Genomic DNA, 18,926 nt, shown 5'->3' with positions numbered 1-18,926 from the left:
AAGATTATAGCCCTAATATTCCAAAATTCACTCAGGTGTCACTGGTATGAGTCTCAACAGGCTTGGTACTCTAGCCTATAAAAAAATATAGTAACAACCTCAGTTGGATTTAGTGAGGGGCAAAAATTATCGGGAAGACAACTTGAGCAGCAAACCTGAATTCACACCAGAAGGACTTTGTCGTTTTTTTTTTTTTTTTTTCTTTCTCTCTTGGAGTGGTAAATTACACGCAATCAAAATGAGACTTGAACCCATAATCTCATCTTCCACCTAACCCTTGCAAGGGGAGGCGATGCCAATTAGGCTAGAGTTCATATTGGCCCTTTGTCATTTCATATTTCAAACTAAATGAGTCATAAATGAACTTTGCCCTTCAAATTTTTCCACACGCTTCAAGATGAGTATCATCTTAGTAACTAAAAAAGTTATATTACATCATATAGTATACCACCAGTATAATGATACAACTCCCGATACAATTATTCATGGGGGCACTACAAATCTTTAGAGATATGCCTCTGGAGTTCACATTTATCAATGGCAACTCTAATTTAATCTATATGTTAAGTGCTCTGTGACCTTAAAAGGTCGTGACTTGCAAGGTTTGACATACTTCAATTGTTATGGATGAGGTTGCTTGAAGCCATCAAATAATACAGGGAGATCCACACCTCTACTGTGAAGTTGCTCATACTCAGTTGGCTGTCCCCTTAGGGTGCATTTTCCAGCTAATTTCAAGCAAATACATCCTGTAAATATCAATATTCCAGAAAGCATCCAACTGAATTGCAAATTAGCCAGTGCTTTAGCTCTCGTATCAGCCTCATCAGAGTTGCAACTGACTGCTCCAAGCATGTTATCACTGCTAGCCTCAGTCAAAACCATAACACAGCCTTTTGGGACAAACTGGGGAGCCCACAGCATAATTCCCATAATCATAAACCAGCAGCCTTGGAGCACAACTGAAATCGAAAGAACAAGAGCTGCAGGAAAACTAGTGGGAAAACAAGTTGCTGCCAGAGCTACCATGAAAGAGATAAACACTATGAGCTGCAATAGCCAATGGTAGTGGCCTTCAAGTCCAACATGGTCAGCAGAGTGGAAATGAAGTAGAAAAAGTTCTTGACCAAATACAGTGGCTGCAAGGGTTCCAACAACTCCAGAGAGGATCTCTAATGAATGAGTCAGCTCTGCAGAAAGGGTAAAACCTGCAAAAATAACCAGGTGGAGGAACATGGTTGCATGCTCAAAGCTGTCAAGCCTGAAAGCAAAACGAAAGAAAGGGTAGTCTAGAATTTGCATAAGTATTGCAAAAACTGAAAAAGACAGGATGAAAATGAGCTCCAGGTGTTTAAATTTGGATAGAGAGCCACCAAATGGGTACCAAAACCTTATTCTGAAGTTAGCAGGGCCTTTGAGAAAGTAGGCTCTAATTGTGTTGATGGTGTGCCATAGACCTAAGAGAGTTAGTGCCAAACCAGGTACTATGTGCCCAACAAATGTACCCATTGAAGCTCCTGTTTTCAGAGATTGGAGGAGCCTTACCTTTCTGGCAATGCCCACACAGACCTTAAGTACATGAAGCTATTGCAGATATCTTGCAACAGACAATTCTAAAAGCAGGCACTAGTTCATTGTGATAATCTATTCAAACATTTGGTGCATGGTGCATGTTGCATGGATTTCCACAAACAAGATTGCATGAATGACATCCAATTATGTGCACTAATGTAAAAGCTTCAAAGCCTAGTAAGGAAAAAAAAGATTGATGCTTTTAGCTTTTTTCTTTTTCTTTTTTCCTCTTGCTACGCTGGCGGTGTTATCATATCTTTTACTCTTTTTTGGGGGGTTAGTACTGATGGTGACTTAGAACCATGAAAATTGAGTCTTATTGGTAAAAAATGTTGCTGATTTGGGAGGTCATGATAATCTTTTTACTATTTTTTGAGAACAGCAACAATAAGCTACACTGAAAGTGAAAGGTAGTCCTCAAAAAGGGAAAGGGGGGAGGGGAATACAAATTTTTTTTTTTTTGATGGGAAGGGGAATGCATTTTGAAATTTTTCCAAAATTAAAAAATAAATAAAAGTATACCTCTGTTTCTCATAAGATGAACCCAAAACCTTATTAAACAAAGAGAACTAGTTTTTAATTACAAAGATTGGCGATTGGACAGTGTCATTCACTATTATGTTTACCAAGGTGGGATTCCACTAATTACATCATATGAGACAACCTGTTTGCTAATAAGGCCCACGCCCAACTCTTAAGGATTGTGAGAGGACCACGAGTGATTTCCCTATCTGCATGTAGTGGAGAGAGCATTGTCTCCAATATATCACGCCCAATAAGGCTTTCCCCACTTGTTAAAGAAATCCAGTGGATCGTATTTGACTAAAGGATGCCATAATGATTGTAAAGCGGTATGATGGTGAATCAGTGAATAAAAAATCCATGCAATAGGAAAAGCCGATAATTCTATGGCACCTGGAAAAGAATATGCTATTTGGAACTGTGGCTAAGGAAGTCATGAGAATAGCATTTGAGCAAAAAATTCTTAATCTAACAAAGTTAAGGAATTGCATCAAAGCTTTCACTGAAAAAAATAATAATAATAAAGCAAAAAAAGGAAAAGCACCCAACAACAGAACCATTGTGATCCTTCCCAGACAATGTGAAAACCACTTCAACAACAGAACCATTGTAGGCCTTGTTCCATCAACCATTACTTTCACGATAGTTAGAATTTAGCTTTGGAGATCAAATTAATAAAACAATTAAGGACCTGGGTACGTCCTCTAATTACTATTGTCAGACATCATGACTCAGTGAACCCAGGGTAACAAAATAGAACAGCTATAATATTTTTTTTATTGGTACGTTACACACCCAATGAGTTTTGAGAACCCACAAGCCACAATCTTAACCCTTCCCATAGAACTCACATGAACTTATAAGAGCGCATTGGCAATACAAAATAGCTATAATTGACAAAGGAAATTATAGCATAGACATTACTGCAAAGAAAGATGGAAAAATATTATTTTGCTGAGTTTTTTTCTCTTGCATTCTAGGCGTCTAGCATTCAATCTAGCTAGAGCAATTTTCCAATCTAGAGTTATCACAAAATATTGAAAATCTTCCCAGCTATTGTTTGGCTTTACAAAATTGGTCTCTGTCAAAAGTATGCATGATACTTTATTCCTTTTACAACATCAAGTATATACAACGGTAATGTTCAGGGCTGTATAACAAATAAAGGATGCGTATGAAACTAAACCCGTTGTATAATCTTACAATGATTCATTTCAGAAGGCAATGCTGCTGCTCCATAAACCAGATTCAATTTTTCTGAACTTACTGTTACAAATCTAGTCAATAATGTAGACTTATAAGCTCAGCATGCCAACAAGCCAGCGCTCAAAGCAAGAAGTGACCAAAAAAATCTCTGCTTCTAGAAAACCTCTTTCTATGTGAAACTTTTAAACACTGGGCAGAAAGAAAATATTTAACAATCACCATTTCCCACAGAGTTATCATCTTTGCCAATCCCTTCAATTAAAGAGAGATAGGTGCTGTCATCAGGTGTTATCCCTTTACTTGTCATTTCTCTGAGGAGCTCTTCAGCATGATCGGCTTCTTGGTTTTTGCTTAGACCTTTTATAAGGGCATTGTAAGTAAGAAGTGTGGGATTGAAACCTATACTCAACATCTCATCCCGAACTCTCAATGCATCCTTGATATCACCTCTTCTACTATAGCCACTAATGAGAGTATTGTAACTAATATGATCCGGCTTGATCCCCCTTCTCTTCATCTCATTGAGAAGTTCACGAGCTTCTTCAACTTTCCCCTCCCTACAGTGCCCTTGCATTAATGTATTGTAAGTCACTTCATCAGGAGGAACCTTCATCCTATCCATCTCTTTCAAAAGAGAAAATGCACGGTCCATACTACCATTAGCACAGTGACCATCAATCAAGGCATTGAACATTACAAGATCTGGCAACACACCTTTACGTTGTATACTCTCAAATAAATCATCTGCTTCCTTCATTCTATTGCGTTTACTCAAAACATAAATGAGTGAGGTATAAGTAACCCCTGTAGGCTGAATCCCTTTAGTCATCATCTCATCATGGAGCCTAAAAGCTTTTATTGCATTTCCACATCTGCAATACCCATTAATCAAGATGTTATATGTAATGGCATCAGGAACCAAACCTTTCTCTCCCATTTCCTTTATCAAATCATCAGCCTCACTCATTTTAGCCTCCAAAAACAATGCATGAATTAACAAATTGTAAGTTGACACACTTGGCATTATGCCCTTTCTAACCATCTCATCCCTATAAAAAAAGGCCATCTCCAAATTCCCTTTATTGCAATACCCATCAATCAAAGCATTGTATGTCACAGCACTTGGAACCAACCCATTGTCCACCATTTTACCAAGTAGCCCAGATGCCTCCTCAAGCTTTCCCTCCTTACACATCCCACTAATAAGCGAACCATAGGTGTATGAATCTGGTTCAACACCTTTGCCTTTCATGGATTTAACAATCATTTGAGCCACTTCAACCTTCCCTCTAGAACAAAACCCATGTACTAGCGTATTATATGTGACAATATTAGGCTTAATCCCTAAACCCTCCATAAACCCAATAAACTCCTTTGCCTTCTTCAACTTCCCTTCCTTACACAACACATTAATCATTATATTAAATGTATACACGCTCGATTTTATCCTCAACCTAAACATCTCAGCGTACAAAACCCATGCCGCCTGCGTTCTATTCACCTTTGACAACAAACTCAACATATCATTACAAGTTTCAATCTTGGGTACAATACCCTTTTCCTTCATCATATTAAAACACTCAAAAGCCTCATCAGCCCTCTTCAATTCACAGCAAGCCCTGATCAACAAATCAAAAACAATACTACTTTTTATACTCAAACTATCACGAGCAAGCGCCAACTCATTGAAAATTACTCCAATTGAAGCGATGCCACAAGAAATGGCTTGCTTTAAGAATTGTATAGTGGCCTTTGGTGATGGGAGGCGGGCAACAATAGCGATGGCAAGGCAACAGGTTTTGATATCAAGACGATGGAACTCAATGTGTGTTATAAACTCAAGAACAAGCTGCGGGGTTTTGTGAAGGTTGAATAGGGTGGTGGAGATTAGAGAGGGAGTGAGGTTTGGCGCAAGGTGTTTGATCAAATGCCATTGAGAAGATTGGATGGAGTTTTGGAGGTAGTTCAGGGTGATTGGTGGAGCATTCGCTGTGGCATATTGAGGGAGGGTCTGGGTTTGTGGGGAGCTGTTTGGTTGAGGGGTTGAAGAGAAAAGAGCGAGGGAGGGAGATGAATCTATGTAGAAGAGGATGGGCTTGAGCTTGTGGTGTTTGAATGCTTGCAAATTGAGTATTTTGTAGGGCATCATTTTGGCAAGAAGGACAGATGATTGCGAAACCTAAGTGTGTTTTCAAGACTTGGATGGGCTTCAGTTTACAACTTTCAACCCCTTCTTTTGTTATTAATAGTCTGACTAGCATGGGCAATACACATGTTAACTGTGCCTATTGAGCTCTAGGTGGTGATGCGCAATGCATTCCCTGTAAAATATAAGCATATAATACATCACAATACGAAATAATAAATATATAACACAAGTAAAGGCAGTGCAAAGAAATAAAATTTAAACATCATCCTTTTGCCCCATTGACATTGCATGCTACAATGTTAAGAACATTACACTTGCTAAGAAAAAATCATAAATATTATATTTGTCTCAGCAAAAGTATCATCTTCAAAAGCATTTGGGGAAGTACTACTTCAAACCTATGAACCTCATTTCAACTAAAAAAAAAAGGAGTAAATCATAGGAAGACATTAAAAAGAATGACCAAGTTCATTTCACTTTCTAAAAAGCTCAATTAGATTAACCGAAGTGGAACAAACACATTCACAAACTCAATATATGGAAAGTGGGACAGTGGGAGAATTTGATTGATCAATTCTAACAGTGCAATTTAGCAATACATTTCAGTCTAGAAAGCACTGACACAGAGACGGGTATGACACAATAAAACAAGCAATTCCTAAAAAATTATAACATAAAACGGAAAGTATGACAGACACACAACACGATACAACACGGCAAGGCGACTTAAATGTAGTGTCCGTGCTGCCAGTCCTCTAAGTTTCAAAACGAACTGCCGTCCAGTGTTGCCGTTAAGACCTCGAAAACGACGCGTTTTGGACTGATTTTAATTTTTTTTTTTCCTTAACTTAAAAAAAAAAAATTAATAAAAAAATAATAAAAAAAACTCCGAAATTGGAAAAAGAAGACACATACGGTATTGTCCCTGCCTCATCTGAAGAACACAAAACAATTTAAACCCAACAACCTGTCATTTTGGAAATCATAGACAAGAGAGAAACTTCAAAAGTTCAATTAACACTGAATAAAACATAAAACACTAACTTTTCCTAACTCATTCATTAACACAGACTCACAAAAAACAAAAACATACCTACTAGCGACGGGGACGACGACAGCGATCGGCAAGATGCCAGCGGCTGTCGGCTGAGCTGGGTGGGTAAAGCAATGGATGGCTCGATAGGCTCACCTTGAGCTTGAGTATCCAAAAAGTGTGAATTTGGGGGAAATGCAAATGCCTGGGCAAACAGGGGTTTAAGGGCTTATGAAGGGTTTTGCCCTTTTGGCTGACCTTTTCTTTTCTTTTTTTTATTTAAATTTTGCAAAGACCTTTTTTGCCCTTTGGGCTGACCTTTTCTTTTCTTTTTTTTATTTAAATTTTGGAAAGACGTTTTTTTTTTTAATTTTTTTTTTTAATTTCAACTTATAAAATCTGTTCTTGATAATAATTTTTTATCGAATTTTGGTGTAACCGAGAATTGAACTCTTAAATCTCTTATTTAACCATCACATTCCTTAGTTTTAACTTTTAACTTATTTGGCTTTTATTTGCTATTTTTAAAACTTTACTTTTTTTTTTAAAATTTATTTTATTTTCTTTAGTTATAATTGTACTTTTTTTTTTGTCCTACGTATTTTTCAGACAAAAAATTTGTAACAGCAAATTATTAAATAAATAAATAAACTCACCAAAATGAACATTTAGTGCACATTTTCTGGACAAATGGAATGTATTTTTCTTTTAGATAATGAGTCCATATTTTTTTTAACCTGGCCAAAATAGATGAAGATAAAAAATAAAATAAGCTTGAGATCATAGGATCTTTAAATCCTAATCAATCCTAATAATTTTAGGCATGATTCTAAGTTGGGACTTGTGAGTCACCTTAAAACCATCCTAGTAGTTAAATTGAAGTAGAATAATAAGATCCAAATCACAATTTTAACAAATTTGGAACTCTAAAAAGGAATTTTTGTTGTTTATCTTTTTAAGAACCCTGTTTTTTACATCTCCAATTTTTTTTTTATAAACATTAAAAAGATGTTTCTAATTTTGGAAAATATTTTTTTGTTTACATTTTAAAAACACAATTAGGAAATGCAAACCAAACAAGTCCTTACTATTTGACATTGACTCTTTGGAAGAAAAATAAATTAACAATGTTTTTATAATTATATTTTAGCTTAAGTTGTATGTGCATTCTTTATACTTGACATTTATTGAATTTTCAAAATTTTCTATTACATCCTTCGCTCTAACTGACTATTTGATTTTGCTTCCTGATATAATCATTAACAAAAACCGATCACATGAGAATCAAGTAATCCCATTCGTTTACTCATTTATACTTTTCTCTCTAATCACATGCTTGTGATGTTCAATTATTCTCATTTGATTTAATTTTCGTCAAACATTGAAATAGATGAAACTAATTGATTAGAAAAACCTAATACCACAGCATGTGATTGGAAATTTTAAAAATCCAATAAATATTAATAAACTACCTCAAACCAATAACTTATAGGTCAAATGACATTTCTTGATTTCAAGAGAATCATCTAGGATTCGAATATCATTTCTTCGCTCACTTAAATTATATATATGTATGTGTGTGTGTATTTAAAAACAAAACAATATGTGAAGCACTTCTTTCACTTCATGTAGTGATGAAGCACCACCTAGATTAATTATGGAGGGGAGTCAAAGTACACCATTCCACAAATATGTTTATAATCATTCTAAAACCTTAGTTTATTTGTTTTTATTTATTTTTTGTTTAATAGATACAATAGAATCTCAAATTCATCTACTCCGTGATGACTGCTTTCTATTATCAAGATAAGTCACCAATTGATTTTTGGTCTAAACGGGATTTGAATTTGAATTTCTTATTCAATGTTAGGAGACTTTATCCATTAATTATTTATCAAGGAAAATGTCTACTGAAATGGCAGTTTCATTGTTTCCATCTTCAATCACTTTGTTAAGACCACTTTTTTTTATTTTATTTAATAATTCGATAATTTGGGAAGAGCAACCGTTAGAAATACAAAGAAGTGCTACTTAAGTTGTAAGGCTCTTAGCACACAACATTTTTGTCAAAACCAGTTGAAAATCTCATTAGTGTACTACATGACATCTCATTTGTGTACTACATGACATACCATGCAATTAGGTCTTAGCATTGTCAATTATATTATTACTACAATATAATTGGAAGAGTAGGACACAAAATGCAATGATCCAAGTGATAGCTCGGTGGTAATAACATCATTCATGGTTCCCATAGGTACAAATCCCACCTCCCCTCGAACTAGCCTATTGATAAAATAAATAAATAAATAAAAAGAAAGAAAAAAGATGCAAAATAAAATGCAAACCTGGGTTTGGATTGAAGTTAACTACTCCTAATTTTAGTTTTACACTAAATAATAGATATTTCCAGTTCAAAATGTGAACTTGCAAGCTCTCAAGTAATCTATAAGATACTTTGAGGAGAGCCTATAGAAAGGGGAAACCTTAAGCAATCCACTGAGCGAGGTCCAAATTATTTTATAGCCATTATCTTCTCATTCAGTGTGTCAAATAATGCAGTTACAATTCTGGTATCGCCTTCAGCTCAAATGCTGACTCCATGCCCCTCCCAGGTGGTTTAGTCCCCCTTTACTTCCCAGGGATTAGTCTGTGTTCACTTGTAGCCATAAAATAATAATAATAATAATAATAATAATGATAATAATTTTAAAAAGAAAAAAAAGAGACAATTTGTGCTGCTTTCCAAGTTTCCAATCATTCAGGAAGTTCTTGAGATTCCTACAAGAGACGAATGCAATATAACATTACAAGAGAAATTAGCCTAACTCATAAAGGTTTTCCTCTTAAGACGGAGGGAAATCGCTGGTATAGCTGCTCTGTTTTTCCTTGATATTTCTTTGCTTAACCATGCAAATAAGATGAAAACATTGAGCATCACCTGTCTTTGACTGATACCAGACTAACAAACAAAATAAATAAGCAAGCAAGAAAAACACTACTGATGTTTTCAAAATGTTACAGCCCATCAAGAGGTTGGGCTCTGGTTATGTATGCCTATCACTACTGATGTTTTCAAAATGTTACAGCCCATCAAGAGGTTGGGCTCTGGTTATGTATGCCTATCAAAGAACGAATAAGAATGCCGCACAACTAATTGAATGAAACCAACACCGAAAAAACTCTGCCATCACCGTTTCTTCTGCCTCATCTAAATAATCACGGTCTAAAACAATATGTGGCTGGACTTGTGGTTTTCACCACATTTCCTAAAATAAACAAGATGGACATTAAATGATTAAATCCATTAAGCGACCAGTGTATTGTCCATCAATATGAAACCCCTGGCATACATTAGATTCATTCTCAACATAACATTCAACAAGTTGTTGTAACTTTAAGAATTTGGGATGATAACATTCTCATAGAAGGGATAGTAGCACCATCTCCTATTTTAAACCCTCCAATTTTTAGCAAAATGTGAGAGACATGACATTTATTTGATTTTGCATGGTTTACTTGGGCTTTTTTTTAATGTCAGGTGTCTTAGATCTAGATTAGTGGAGGAAATTGGAGGGTTTAAATGGGAGGAGATCCTTTGTAATGGAAATATGGAAGTCACATGGAGCCCGCCCAAAGGCCCCAAACCACATGCATAAACATTGACATTCAACCGTTCAAGGATTTCACATTGTCATACATCAACAGAGAGATCATCACACAAATTATGTTACGTGTATATAAGTGTCAGTCAAAACCAGGAAAAGATGTCATAATTCAAAAGGACTTCTCCCTGATGACACTAACAACAATTTCTATAAATGTGCTATAATTTCAAAGTCAACAAACTCTCAGGTAGAATACCAAAAATCCTCACTCATCAATTGTACACCTTATGATTTGTCAAGCCCGGACAAAACTTAGTTGTGAAAGAATATCCTCATTCCTCTCTAGCACTTTTCACCCACACAGCTCAGACAATCTGCAACACACAAGCATTGAAGTCATGAGCAAATGTGTCTTCAATGATCAAAGTAAATATCTTCCATTCTACCACTTTGAGCAACAATACAACCACCATGAATCTCAAGCAAACAAAACTTGTAATAACAGTGATTAGGCATGAGTTAATACACAAAAATCCTCTTTGCTATTAATAAATGTAATGCAAATTCTCAGGAACGCACCACACCACACCAGCCAATGAACTATAGATAAACTGGCACCTTCCTCCACCCATAATGATAAATGATGGGATTGTGGGTGAGGCTGTGGATTCAAGACCCCTGGGTGCGTGTGTAACTTATCAACCCAAATACCCACACTCACTTTCAGGCCTTTTTACAAACACAGAGCACGCAAGTTTTGACTGATTCAAATAATTAAAAAACTACAAATTGCAAAGGCAAGCAACACTGATTTTCCTCATATTACGTTTTAACGATTCACAAATTTCCCACAAATTAAATTGAACAGAAAATCAAAAGCTTCCACAAAGAATCAGAAAATTTGATAAAAGTGAGAGAATCGCTTACTTATTAAGCAACGGCGATAGGTTGGTTAGGAGTGTTGTTGTTGCTGTTATTGTTGGTTTTGGAATCGGCGAGAAAGTCATCGAGGTTGTAGATGACGGTGATGTAGAGAGAGCAGCTAGGGCACCGAGCGATCTCTTCGCCGAGTTTGAGCTCGTCCTTTGTGATCTGAAACAGGTCCCCGCAAGGGCATGGATACGTGTAAGCCTGTAGCTCGGAGTTCCACTCCATGTCCTCGATCTCTACGTCGTCGTACGACATCGTTTCTTCCTTCTCTTCTCCTTGCGTGCCCTCTCGCTCTCTGTGATTTTTTTTTTTTTTTTAAGAAACTCTCGCTCTCTGTGTTGGCGTCAATACTCCGAGAGGGCGGTTAGGGTTCCGGATTTACCCCTTCCTAACACGAGGACTGTTATTTATATGTCGGTTTTTTCCTATTCTTTAAATAGGATAATATTTTAAGTAAGGATAGAATGATTTGTGAAAGCACGAAGTCTTAAGCAACAATTTTGCACAATATCCTTTTTTTTTTTTTTAAATAAATTTTGATAAATTTACTATTAGATTATATTTTCTTCTTATATCTTTTATATTTGCAAAAATTTTATAGAAAATTAAAAATCAATAGTTATGTCATCAATAAATTGTTTTAATTGCAAACTTTTATAGTTTAGAGTTATGTATAAAATATAAGCTTATAGATCATATAATAAATAATATCCGATTAATACAAAACTTTGACATGTGTATTAAAAGTATAAATAACATGCAATTCAACGGTTAAATTTTCAAAATATGTAATAATATTTATTTTATTGAGTAAAGTTATAGTGTTAAGCTACAACTAATTTTGTAGCTAAACTTTGTCTTTTATAAAATCCTTGGTGATAATTTCTCTTTAGTATAAAACACCAATTAATTTTATAAAAAATAAATATTAAAAAAATACTAATTTTTTTTAGAACCAAAAAAAAAATTATTGTACTTGTAGGAGATAATAAATTTTACTAGTTAGGTTAATTGAGACCCAAATTATGTCACTTAAGAATTAAACTCCCCGCCTGTGTACTTTTCAAATCAAACATATTTTTTTTAATAAAAAAGATGTTATCAAGTGAAATTCATCTCCTCTCTTGAATGGAGGAGTGTGAACATGAAACATAGTTGAGGTATGCTATTTAATTTGTAGGGGTCAATTTTTGCATGTGACTTTGCAAATCTTTTACTTTAATATGACTCATATGTCATTGCATACTTGTGATGCAAAATACAATAAGCATGCAGTTTAATTTTTGCAATGTAGTATATTAATTTCTTACTAACCTCATCGCATGTGCTTTGTGAGTGTGATGGGGCTTTTTTAATTTTTTATTTTGAGTTTAATGTAAGTTTTCAAATTGAAATTATCTATAGTTAGTGAGATTACACATGAATGAATTTTTAAGAAATTAAAATTTAGGATTTGAAAATAAGTAACTTAGTGAGATTACATAGGAAAGAATTTTTAAGAAATTAAAATTTAGGATTTGAAAGTAAGTAAACTGCTAGATTTAATGCGTGCTACTTTTTAGGAAAAAAATGTATTAAACGTGTGTGAGATATATTCAAATAAAAAGAGTGCTAATTGTAGACACTCAATTTTGCACCCATTATTTAATTAAGGAAGATAACTAGAATGACCATTCATGTACCCAAAATTCATTATTGCATTACATGCATTAATTTGTTCATTACATATCATAAAAATGATCTTGAAATTCTAACAGTCGTGACGGTATGTCCGATTTCCAAATCGAACAGTCAGATTGAAAGATATTGCATGATTAAGTTTGCATGGTTAGCATACATTGTGTCTAGGTAAAATCAACCATGCATAATTAATTTAAATTAATTCTGATTGGTTAAACAATTTAAATTAATCAAATGATTTTGTGATTGGTTGTTAGTTAGTGTCAAAAATAGGCTTGTTTGCATGGGAATAAAGGGGATAATCAGATAATTACAAAATTGAGGATAATCAAGATTTTTTTTTAGAGTATTTATCTACAAGATAATTGTTGCTAAAAAGACCTGAATTATCCAGAAAAGAGTTTAATTTTTAGAATATGGATTAAAAACGCATCTAAGTGCAAGTCCCGGTTCAAAAAATCTCAAAAAATGAGTCCAAAACAGACTGAAACTCGAAAGCGGGCTTGGCACCCAAAAAGTCGGCACTTTTGGAATGCCGAACGGCACTTGGAATGGCATAAAATCAAGCCCCGACTTGAGGGCATTTGGATTAAACTGAATTACATCATTTTCGATTTTTTAGAGATAAGGACGCGTCCTAGTTCGTATTTTGATCAACTAGCTATTTTTTTCGAGCCTCCCAACCTCTATAAATAGAGACTGGATCTCAAAATTCAGCATACTTTTTTAGGCTCTGAGATTTCCCTTCTTTCTGATTCTTTCATTTTCTCTCTTACGTTAGAGATGTTCTGGAGGCTCTTGCCTTAGGAATTTCTTTATTGTAAGCAAAATATTTTAGGCTTCAAAGATAATTGAATAAATTTATTTGAATCCTAAAATATCCATTCACAACAAAGAGCACACATGCAAGAGGTAGTGAATTTATTTATTTTTTTAATCTTCTTTATTAATTTTGATTTGCGATGCATGAATAGATTTAGGATGTTTTTTTAATTTCTAATGTGGATGCCATGTATTGTTAAATTTTTCCTTGAAAACATGCTCTTAATTCTTTTGTTGTTATGATTTTTCTTTTGAATTTCAAAAATCAGCTCATTAACAAATCTTTTTCAAAACCAAAAAATCAGATTTGTATCTACCTTAGATGCAGATCTGAATTTTTCTAACATAAAAATAAATATGTCTTCCTTAGATGCAAATCTGAATTTTTTCTAATACAAAAACAAATTTGCATCTTCTTTAGATGCAGGTCTGAATTTTTTCTAACATAAAAACTGATTTGCATCTTCCTTAGATGAATTTTTTCTAACACAAAAACTGATTTACATCTTCCTTAGATGTAAATTTGAATTTTTTCTAACACAAAAACTTATTTGCATCTTCCTTAGATGTAAATTTGAATTTTTTCTAACACAAAAACTTATTTGCATCTTCCTTAGATGTAAATCTGAATTTTTTCTAACATAAAAACTGATTTGCATCTTCCTTAGATGTAGATCTGAATTTTTTCTAACACAATAACTGATTTGCATCTTCCTTAGATGCAAATATGAATTTTTTTACATAAAAACTTATTTATATCTTCCTTATATGCAAATCTGAATTTTTCAAAATAAAAACGGATCTGCATCTTCCTTAGATGCAGATCTTCTTTTTTTAAATCAAAAGCAGATTTGTATATTCCCTAGATGCAAATCTGAATTTTTTTATTTAAAAACTGATCTATATTTTCTTTAAGATATAGTTCTTAATTTTTAAACAAAGTAGATTTTGAAATAAAAAAGATAGTAAGGAGTAGTAATGTCATGCTTGTTTTGTTTGATACAAGTAGCGTAGGTTTATTTCATGATTGTAGTTCTCTTCTTAAAAAAGAAAAAAAGATTTTTATTTTTATTTCACATAACAAAACAGATATGATTTTTTAGAAGCTTTCTACAAATCTAGATTTTTTTTATTATTATTTATTACAAAACAGATCTGTTTTTTTTCATATAAACCAAAAAACAATTTTTATTTTGTTCCAAAACAAATCTGATATTTTTTAAGCAGAAGACCATTTTTTAACAAAACAGATTTGATTTTTTCTTCACCAAAGCTATGTTTTTTATACCCAAACAGATCTGATTTTTTTTTATTTTTATTTTTATTTTTTTTTAATGAATCAAATCAATTTTTTTTTTTATTCACAAAAATGGATTTGGAATTTTTCTAAACAAAGAAGAGGATACACTCATAAATAGACTCATGAGACTTAAGTTTGGTTAAAGTGTTTCATGTGTACAACATATCATTCATAGCATGCATAAATGGGTACATTGGTCATGAGAGTTTAGAAGACCAGACTCTGTCTGGGCGGAATGGGTGACTAACACCTTTCCATTCCGTAACCTAGCTTTTGAATTTAGTATCTTTGGACAGGTAGACCTAGGCTTCATCTTTGTTTTTTTTTTAAATATTTTTTTGGGTAGATTGTAACTAGGACAAAAAGTCATGTATCTTTGGTAGTTTGTAACTAGGACCGAAAGCCATGTAATACTCAATTTATCAAGTTTGTATTTTTTTTTATTCAATCAATGAGAATGGAACAATTCAGTCATGTAAATTTGTACTTAATTTTTTTCTTATTTTTTAGTATAAAAAATAACTAGCGACTCCACACCACTTACCCTAAAAGAGAAGTGACCTTCAAAGCACCCAAATCTATTTTTTGAGAGCACCATCTCAAGAAGTTGCAGTCTCTCACACTAATTTGTAAGAAAAAAAAGTTTATCTAGTAGTTTTTTTTTTTTTTCCAATTTTGTTGAATTACAATTTTAACCCTATTTTTTATTTTTTAAGAATAAAGATTATCTAATTAGATTAGAGATATTTTTGACATTTTTTGAAACTGTAACTAACTTTCTTAATCCTCTTAATATATAGTGAAGAGATTAACAACTGAACATCCATGTTGCATTATGCACAAGAATTGTGGATTGCACTCCTAACGATATCTTCAAAGCAATAGTTTTTTTTTTTTTTTTTTTTTTTTTTTTTTTTCGGGTGAAGAAAGCAATAGTGTCATTGGTAGGGGTATGTGTCTGAGGGGTTTTTAATCCAACTTACCGCTCATGCAACGAAATGGCTTATTAACACTAACATAAACATTCGGTTAAATCAAATTATTTCAAGCACTCCCAAATAGAATTAGACTAATTGTAGTTGACTATTTGAATTACGCAGAGCCATTAAACTACAAAGCTTTTAATCTCAACACATTAATTCCAATAATTTTTTTTTTAATTGTAAAAAAATTTGAATAAAATAACATATTTCAAACACCTAAGTTTCAAGTCACACTTAAAATTCAAACTACGATACAAACAAAACTATATAATTATAATAATTGGTTATAATTGTGGTTTTAAAAAAAGGAACGATCAAAGAACCGTAATATGGTTTGATGGTATTTTATTTTTTATTTATTTATGTGGAACCATTGATTTTTACGAGTTTTATTTGGCAGGTTAAAGGTTCAGTACCCAATTGAAACAGTTAGTTCGATCTAATTTTTAAAACTATGGTTTTAATGGTAACTTCCAATAGTCTCAATCTTTTGTGCCAAAAAGAATATAACTTATTACTACTTATGCCATTTTGTTTTTGACTAGCAAGCAATAAATTTATAGTATTACATAAAAACATAATAAATTCAAATTAAGTATCTTTATATTTTTAAGTTTAGATGCATGAATTTGCATATGATATATAATTGATACAAAATCAATCAATCATCAATCAATATCAATATATATATATATATATATATAAAAGTAGAAACCTTATGTTAGAGAGTATGAGGTTGTGCCATGTGGTGCATTTTGTGAAGTTCTCTTTATTTAGTTTTCTACTTCAACAAAATTTGCATTTATATTAAAGTATTAGTTCATTGAATTAACCAATAGAGTAAATGTATATATTAATTATCAATTGTTGTGCATTAATTTTTTATATTTAGATCAATTTTTTAAATTATTTTTATAAACTCTATATAGAAAATAATTTTTAGTTGGAATAATAATAATAAATTTAGAATATGACATTCTTACTTATATTTAATTGTAAAATTAAATATTTGTGAATTCACTAAAATTAATATTAATCCTTTAAGTTTCATAACTCCTTTGTGTGTGTGCGCAAACACATGTGTTTGTGTGAAACTAACACGATAGTATGCATTCTATGTAATTAGAAAAATTACTAATATAATAAATATGTTTATTTTGTTATATTAATTATTTTTAGCACAATGAAATTTTAATATCATTTCTCTAATAGTTTTTTTTTTTTTTTTTAATGTGAGAAAAAATTGATTTGAAATATGGCATTTTTACTCAAATTTAGTTATTTTTACAACAAGTGAAACCATGTCCAACAAAAAGGGGAAATTTTTTTTAGTAACACAATCAAGAATGAAAAAAAGAAAGAAAGATATATGCAATTTTTAGTAGGCATGAAACTACTATATCATGCAATTTTCAATTTGTATATATATACACACACACACACACACACACACACATATATATATACATATATAGTATGATCAAATCACTATACTACTCTTACTATATTCCTATTTTGTCTATATATAAAATAACTAAAATTACAAATTTTTACAATGAAATTTATTGAAATATCTTTTTTATATATCGATATTTAGGGGTGAGGATCTGAATCCTGAATGTTTCTATTGGAAATTGAGGTGCCAATCAGTTGAGGTATAAGATTTTTGGCAAAATTTATCGAAATATTGGAGAAAACTAATAATAAGTTACATCGCACATCATGCAGAAATTCAACTAATTATAAATAATTGGAGGGATACTTTGTATCATCAAATTAGAGTTCAATTAAGTTGTTCGAAAGCAATCAAAAGTATCACTTTGAGTGTCTGTTTCCCTTCAGATAAATTGCTATGGGCTGAAACGGCTAATGGTAAGTTTACTATCAAAAGTGCTTATCATTTGGCTGTGAGAATATCATTTTCGAAAAATAGAGGGAGTGCTTCAGATTGTAGCTTGATGAGAAGGTTTTGGAGAAGTCTTTGGAGGCTTCCTATTCCCCATAAGGTTAGGCATTTTGCATGAAGAGCATGTAGAGAAGCGTTACCTACAAAAGTAAATCTAAAGAGAAGGAAGGTTTTGACAGATGATTCATGTGAATGGTGTAAAGTGAAGCCCAAAACTGCTGGTCATATTTTGTGGGGTTGTCCGAAAGCACAAGAGGTGTGGGAGTGTTCTAAGTTGGTCCTAAGCTTAGATAGAAGGGATGATTTCTCTTTTTTGGACATCTTGTGGCAGATGCTGTTGGCTGAAAATGTGAATTTGGATTGTGTTTCTCGGCTGGTTATGGTAGCATGGAAGTTATGGCACAGTCGAAATGAATGGCGTCTTAATGGTGTGATGAAATCTGGGAAGTTGTTGGTGTTTGGCGCAATGCAGTACTAGGCTGAGTTTCTTGCGGCTAATGAGGGTGACGAGCTTTCTAGCACTACAGTCTAGAAGATGAATTGTCTCCACCTCCACCGAGATTATGCAAAGTAAATGTTGATGCTGCCACTTTCAAGGATATAAGATCAACGGGTATTGGGATTGTAATCCGTGACAGCTTGGGGCAGGTTGCAGCGGATTTATGCAAAAAATTGGAAGCTCCTCTCAATCCACTTAAAGTTGAATCAAAGGCATTTGAAGCAAAAATTTTGTTTGCCCTGAGCTGTGGTTTTACTAATGTGGTGCTGGAGGGACATTCACAAGTATTGGTAAATGCTTTGGCGGGGGGTTCTTCATCTCCTGCCTCAGCTGTGGCTTTTGTTATTCAAGGTGTCATAGAGTTATGTATGGGGTTTACACAAATTCAGTTTTCTCATGTCAAGAGGCAAGAGAATATGCCAGCTCATTTAGTAGCAAAAAATGGTTATAGTAGTATTAATGACATGGGTTGAAGAGGATCCTTGCTTTGCTAAGCAAGCCCTCATCCATGATGTAAATTTTATGTTTTCTTAGTAAAGAAAAGTTTATGCATTCCCTATCCCAAAAAAAAAAAAAAAAAAAATGATTCCATAAAACAAGGCATATAATGTTCTGTAATTAATGATATATGGAAGATGGTAGAAGCTAGAAACAATGAAACAGCATCAAGATTGCTTCCCAAATGTTGTCCAAATGGTCAGTAAGCAACACAAAAT

At 33.1% G+C, this 18,926-nt stretch overlaps 3 protein-coding genes across 4 annotated transcripts; all 3 read right to left on the bottom strand.

The window, feature by feature from the left end:
* Window positions 1-378: 378 nt before the first annotated feature.
* Window positions 379-1,729, bottom strand: LOC111986914 (uncharacterized). The gene has a single exon (XM_024018615.2). It carries the CDS (start codon window positions 1,507-1,509, stop codon window positions 622-624), a length of 888 nt encoding a protein of 295 aa, XP_023874383.2. The 5' UTR covers window positions 1,510-1,729; the 3' UTR covers window positions 379-621.
* Window positions 1,730-3,174: 1,445 nt separating this feature from the next.
* Window positions 3,175-6,720, bottom strand: LOC111986890 (pentatricopeptide repeat-containing protein At2g15630, mitochondrial). 2 transcript variants are annotated; one of them, XM_024018578.2, is made up of 3 exons: window positions 6,543-6,720; window positions 6,365-6,416; window positions 3,175-5,621 (listed from the first exon to the last, which is right to left on the bottom strand). In XM_024018578.2, the coding sequence occupies exon 3, from the start codon at window positions 5,447-5,449 to the stop codon at window positions 3,509-3,511; it is 1,941 nt and encodes a 646-aa protein (XP_023874346.2). In that variant the 5' UTR covers window positions 5,450-5,621; window positions 6,365-6,416; window positions 6,543-6,720; the 3' UTR covers window positions 3,175-3,508. The 2 variants fall into 2 exon arrangements, with proteins under 2 accessions (XP_023874346.2, XP_023874345.2); XM_024018577.2 differs by lacking the exon at window positions 6,365-6,416.
* A 3,478-nt stretch (window positions 6,721-10,198) lies between these two features.
* Window positions 10,199-11,411, bottom strand: LOC111986964 (diphthamide biosynthesis protein 3-like). The gene is made up of 2 exons (XM_065780585.1): window positions 11,018-11,411; window positions 10,199-10,464 (listed from the first exon to the last, which is right to left on the bottom strand). Exon 1 carries the CDS (start codon window positions 11,273-11,275, stop codon window positions 11,021-11,023), a length of 255 nt encoding a protein of 84 aa, XP_065636657.1. The 5' UTR covers window positions 11,276-11,411; the 3' UTR covers window positions 10,199-10,464; window positions 11,018-11,020.
* Window positions 11,412-18,926: the final 7,515 nt, after the last annotated feature.

This window comes from Quercus suber, unplaced genomic scaffold, assembly GCF_002906115.3.
Source record: "Quercus suber isolate HL8 unplaced genomic scaffold, Cork oak 2.0 scaffold_240, whole genome shotgun sequence".
In the NCBI taxonomy this organism is placed as follows: domain Eukaryota; kingdom Viridiplantae; phylum Streptophyta; class Magnoliopsida; order Fagales; family Fagaceae; genus Quercus; species Quercus suber.
This window is presented reverse-complemented; position numbering and strand designations above follow the sequence as displayed.

Coding starts and splice junctions, on each gene's coding strand:
- LOC111986890 (XM_024018578.2), bottom strand. CDS start 5,449: ATGATGCCCTACAAAATACTCAATTTGCAAGCATTCAAACACCACAAG.
- LOC111986964 (XM_065780585.1), bottom strand. CDS start 11,275: ATGTCGTACGACGACGTAGAGATCGAGGACATGGAGTGGAACTCCGAG.
- LOC111986914 (XM_024018615.2), bottom strand. CDS start 1,509: ATGGGTACATTTGTTGGGCACATAGTACCTGGTTTGGCACTAACTCTC.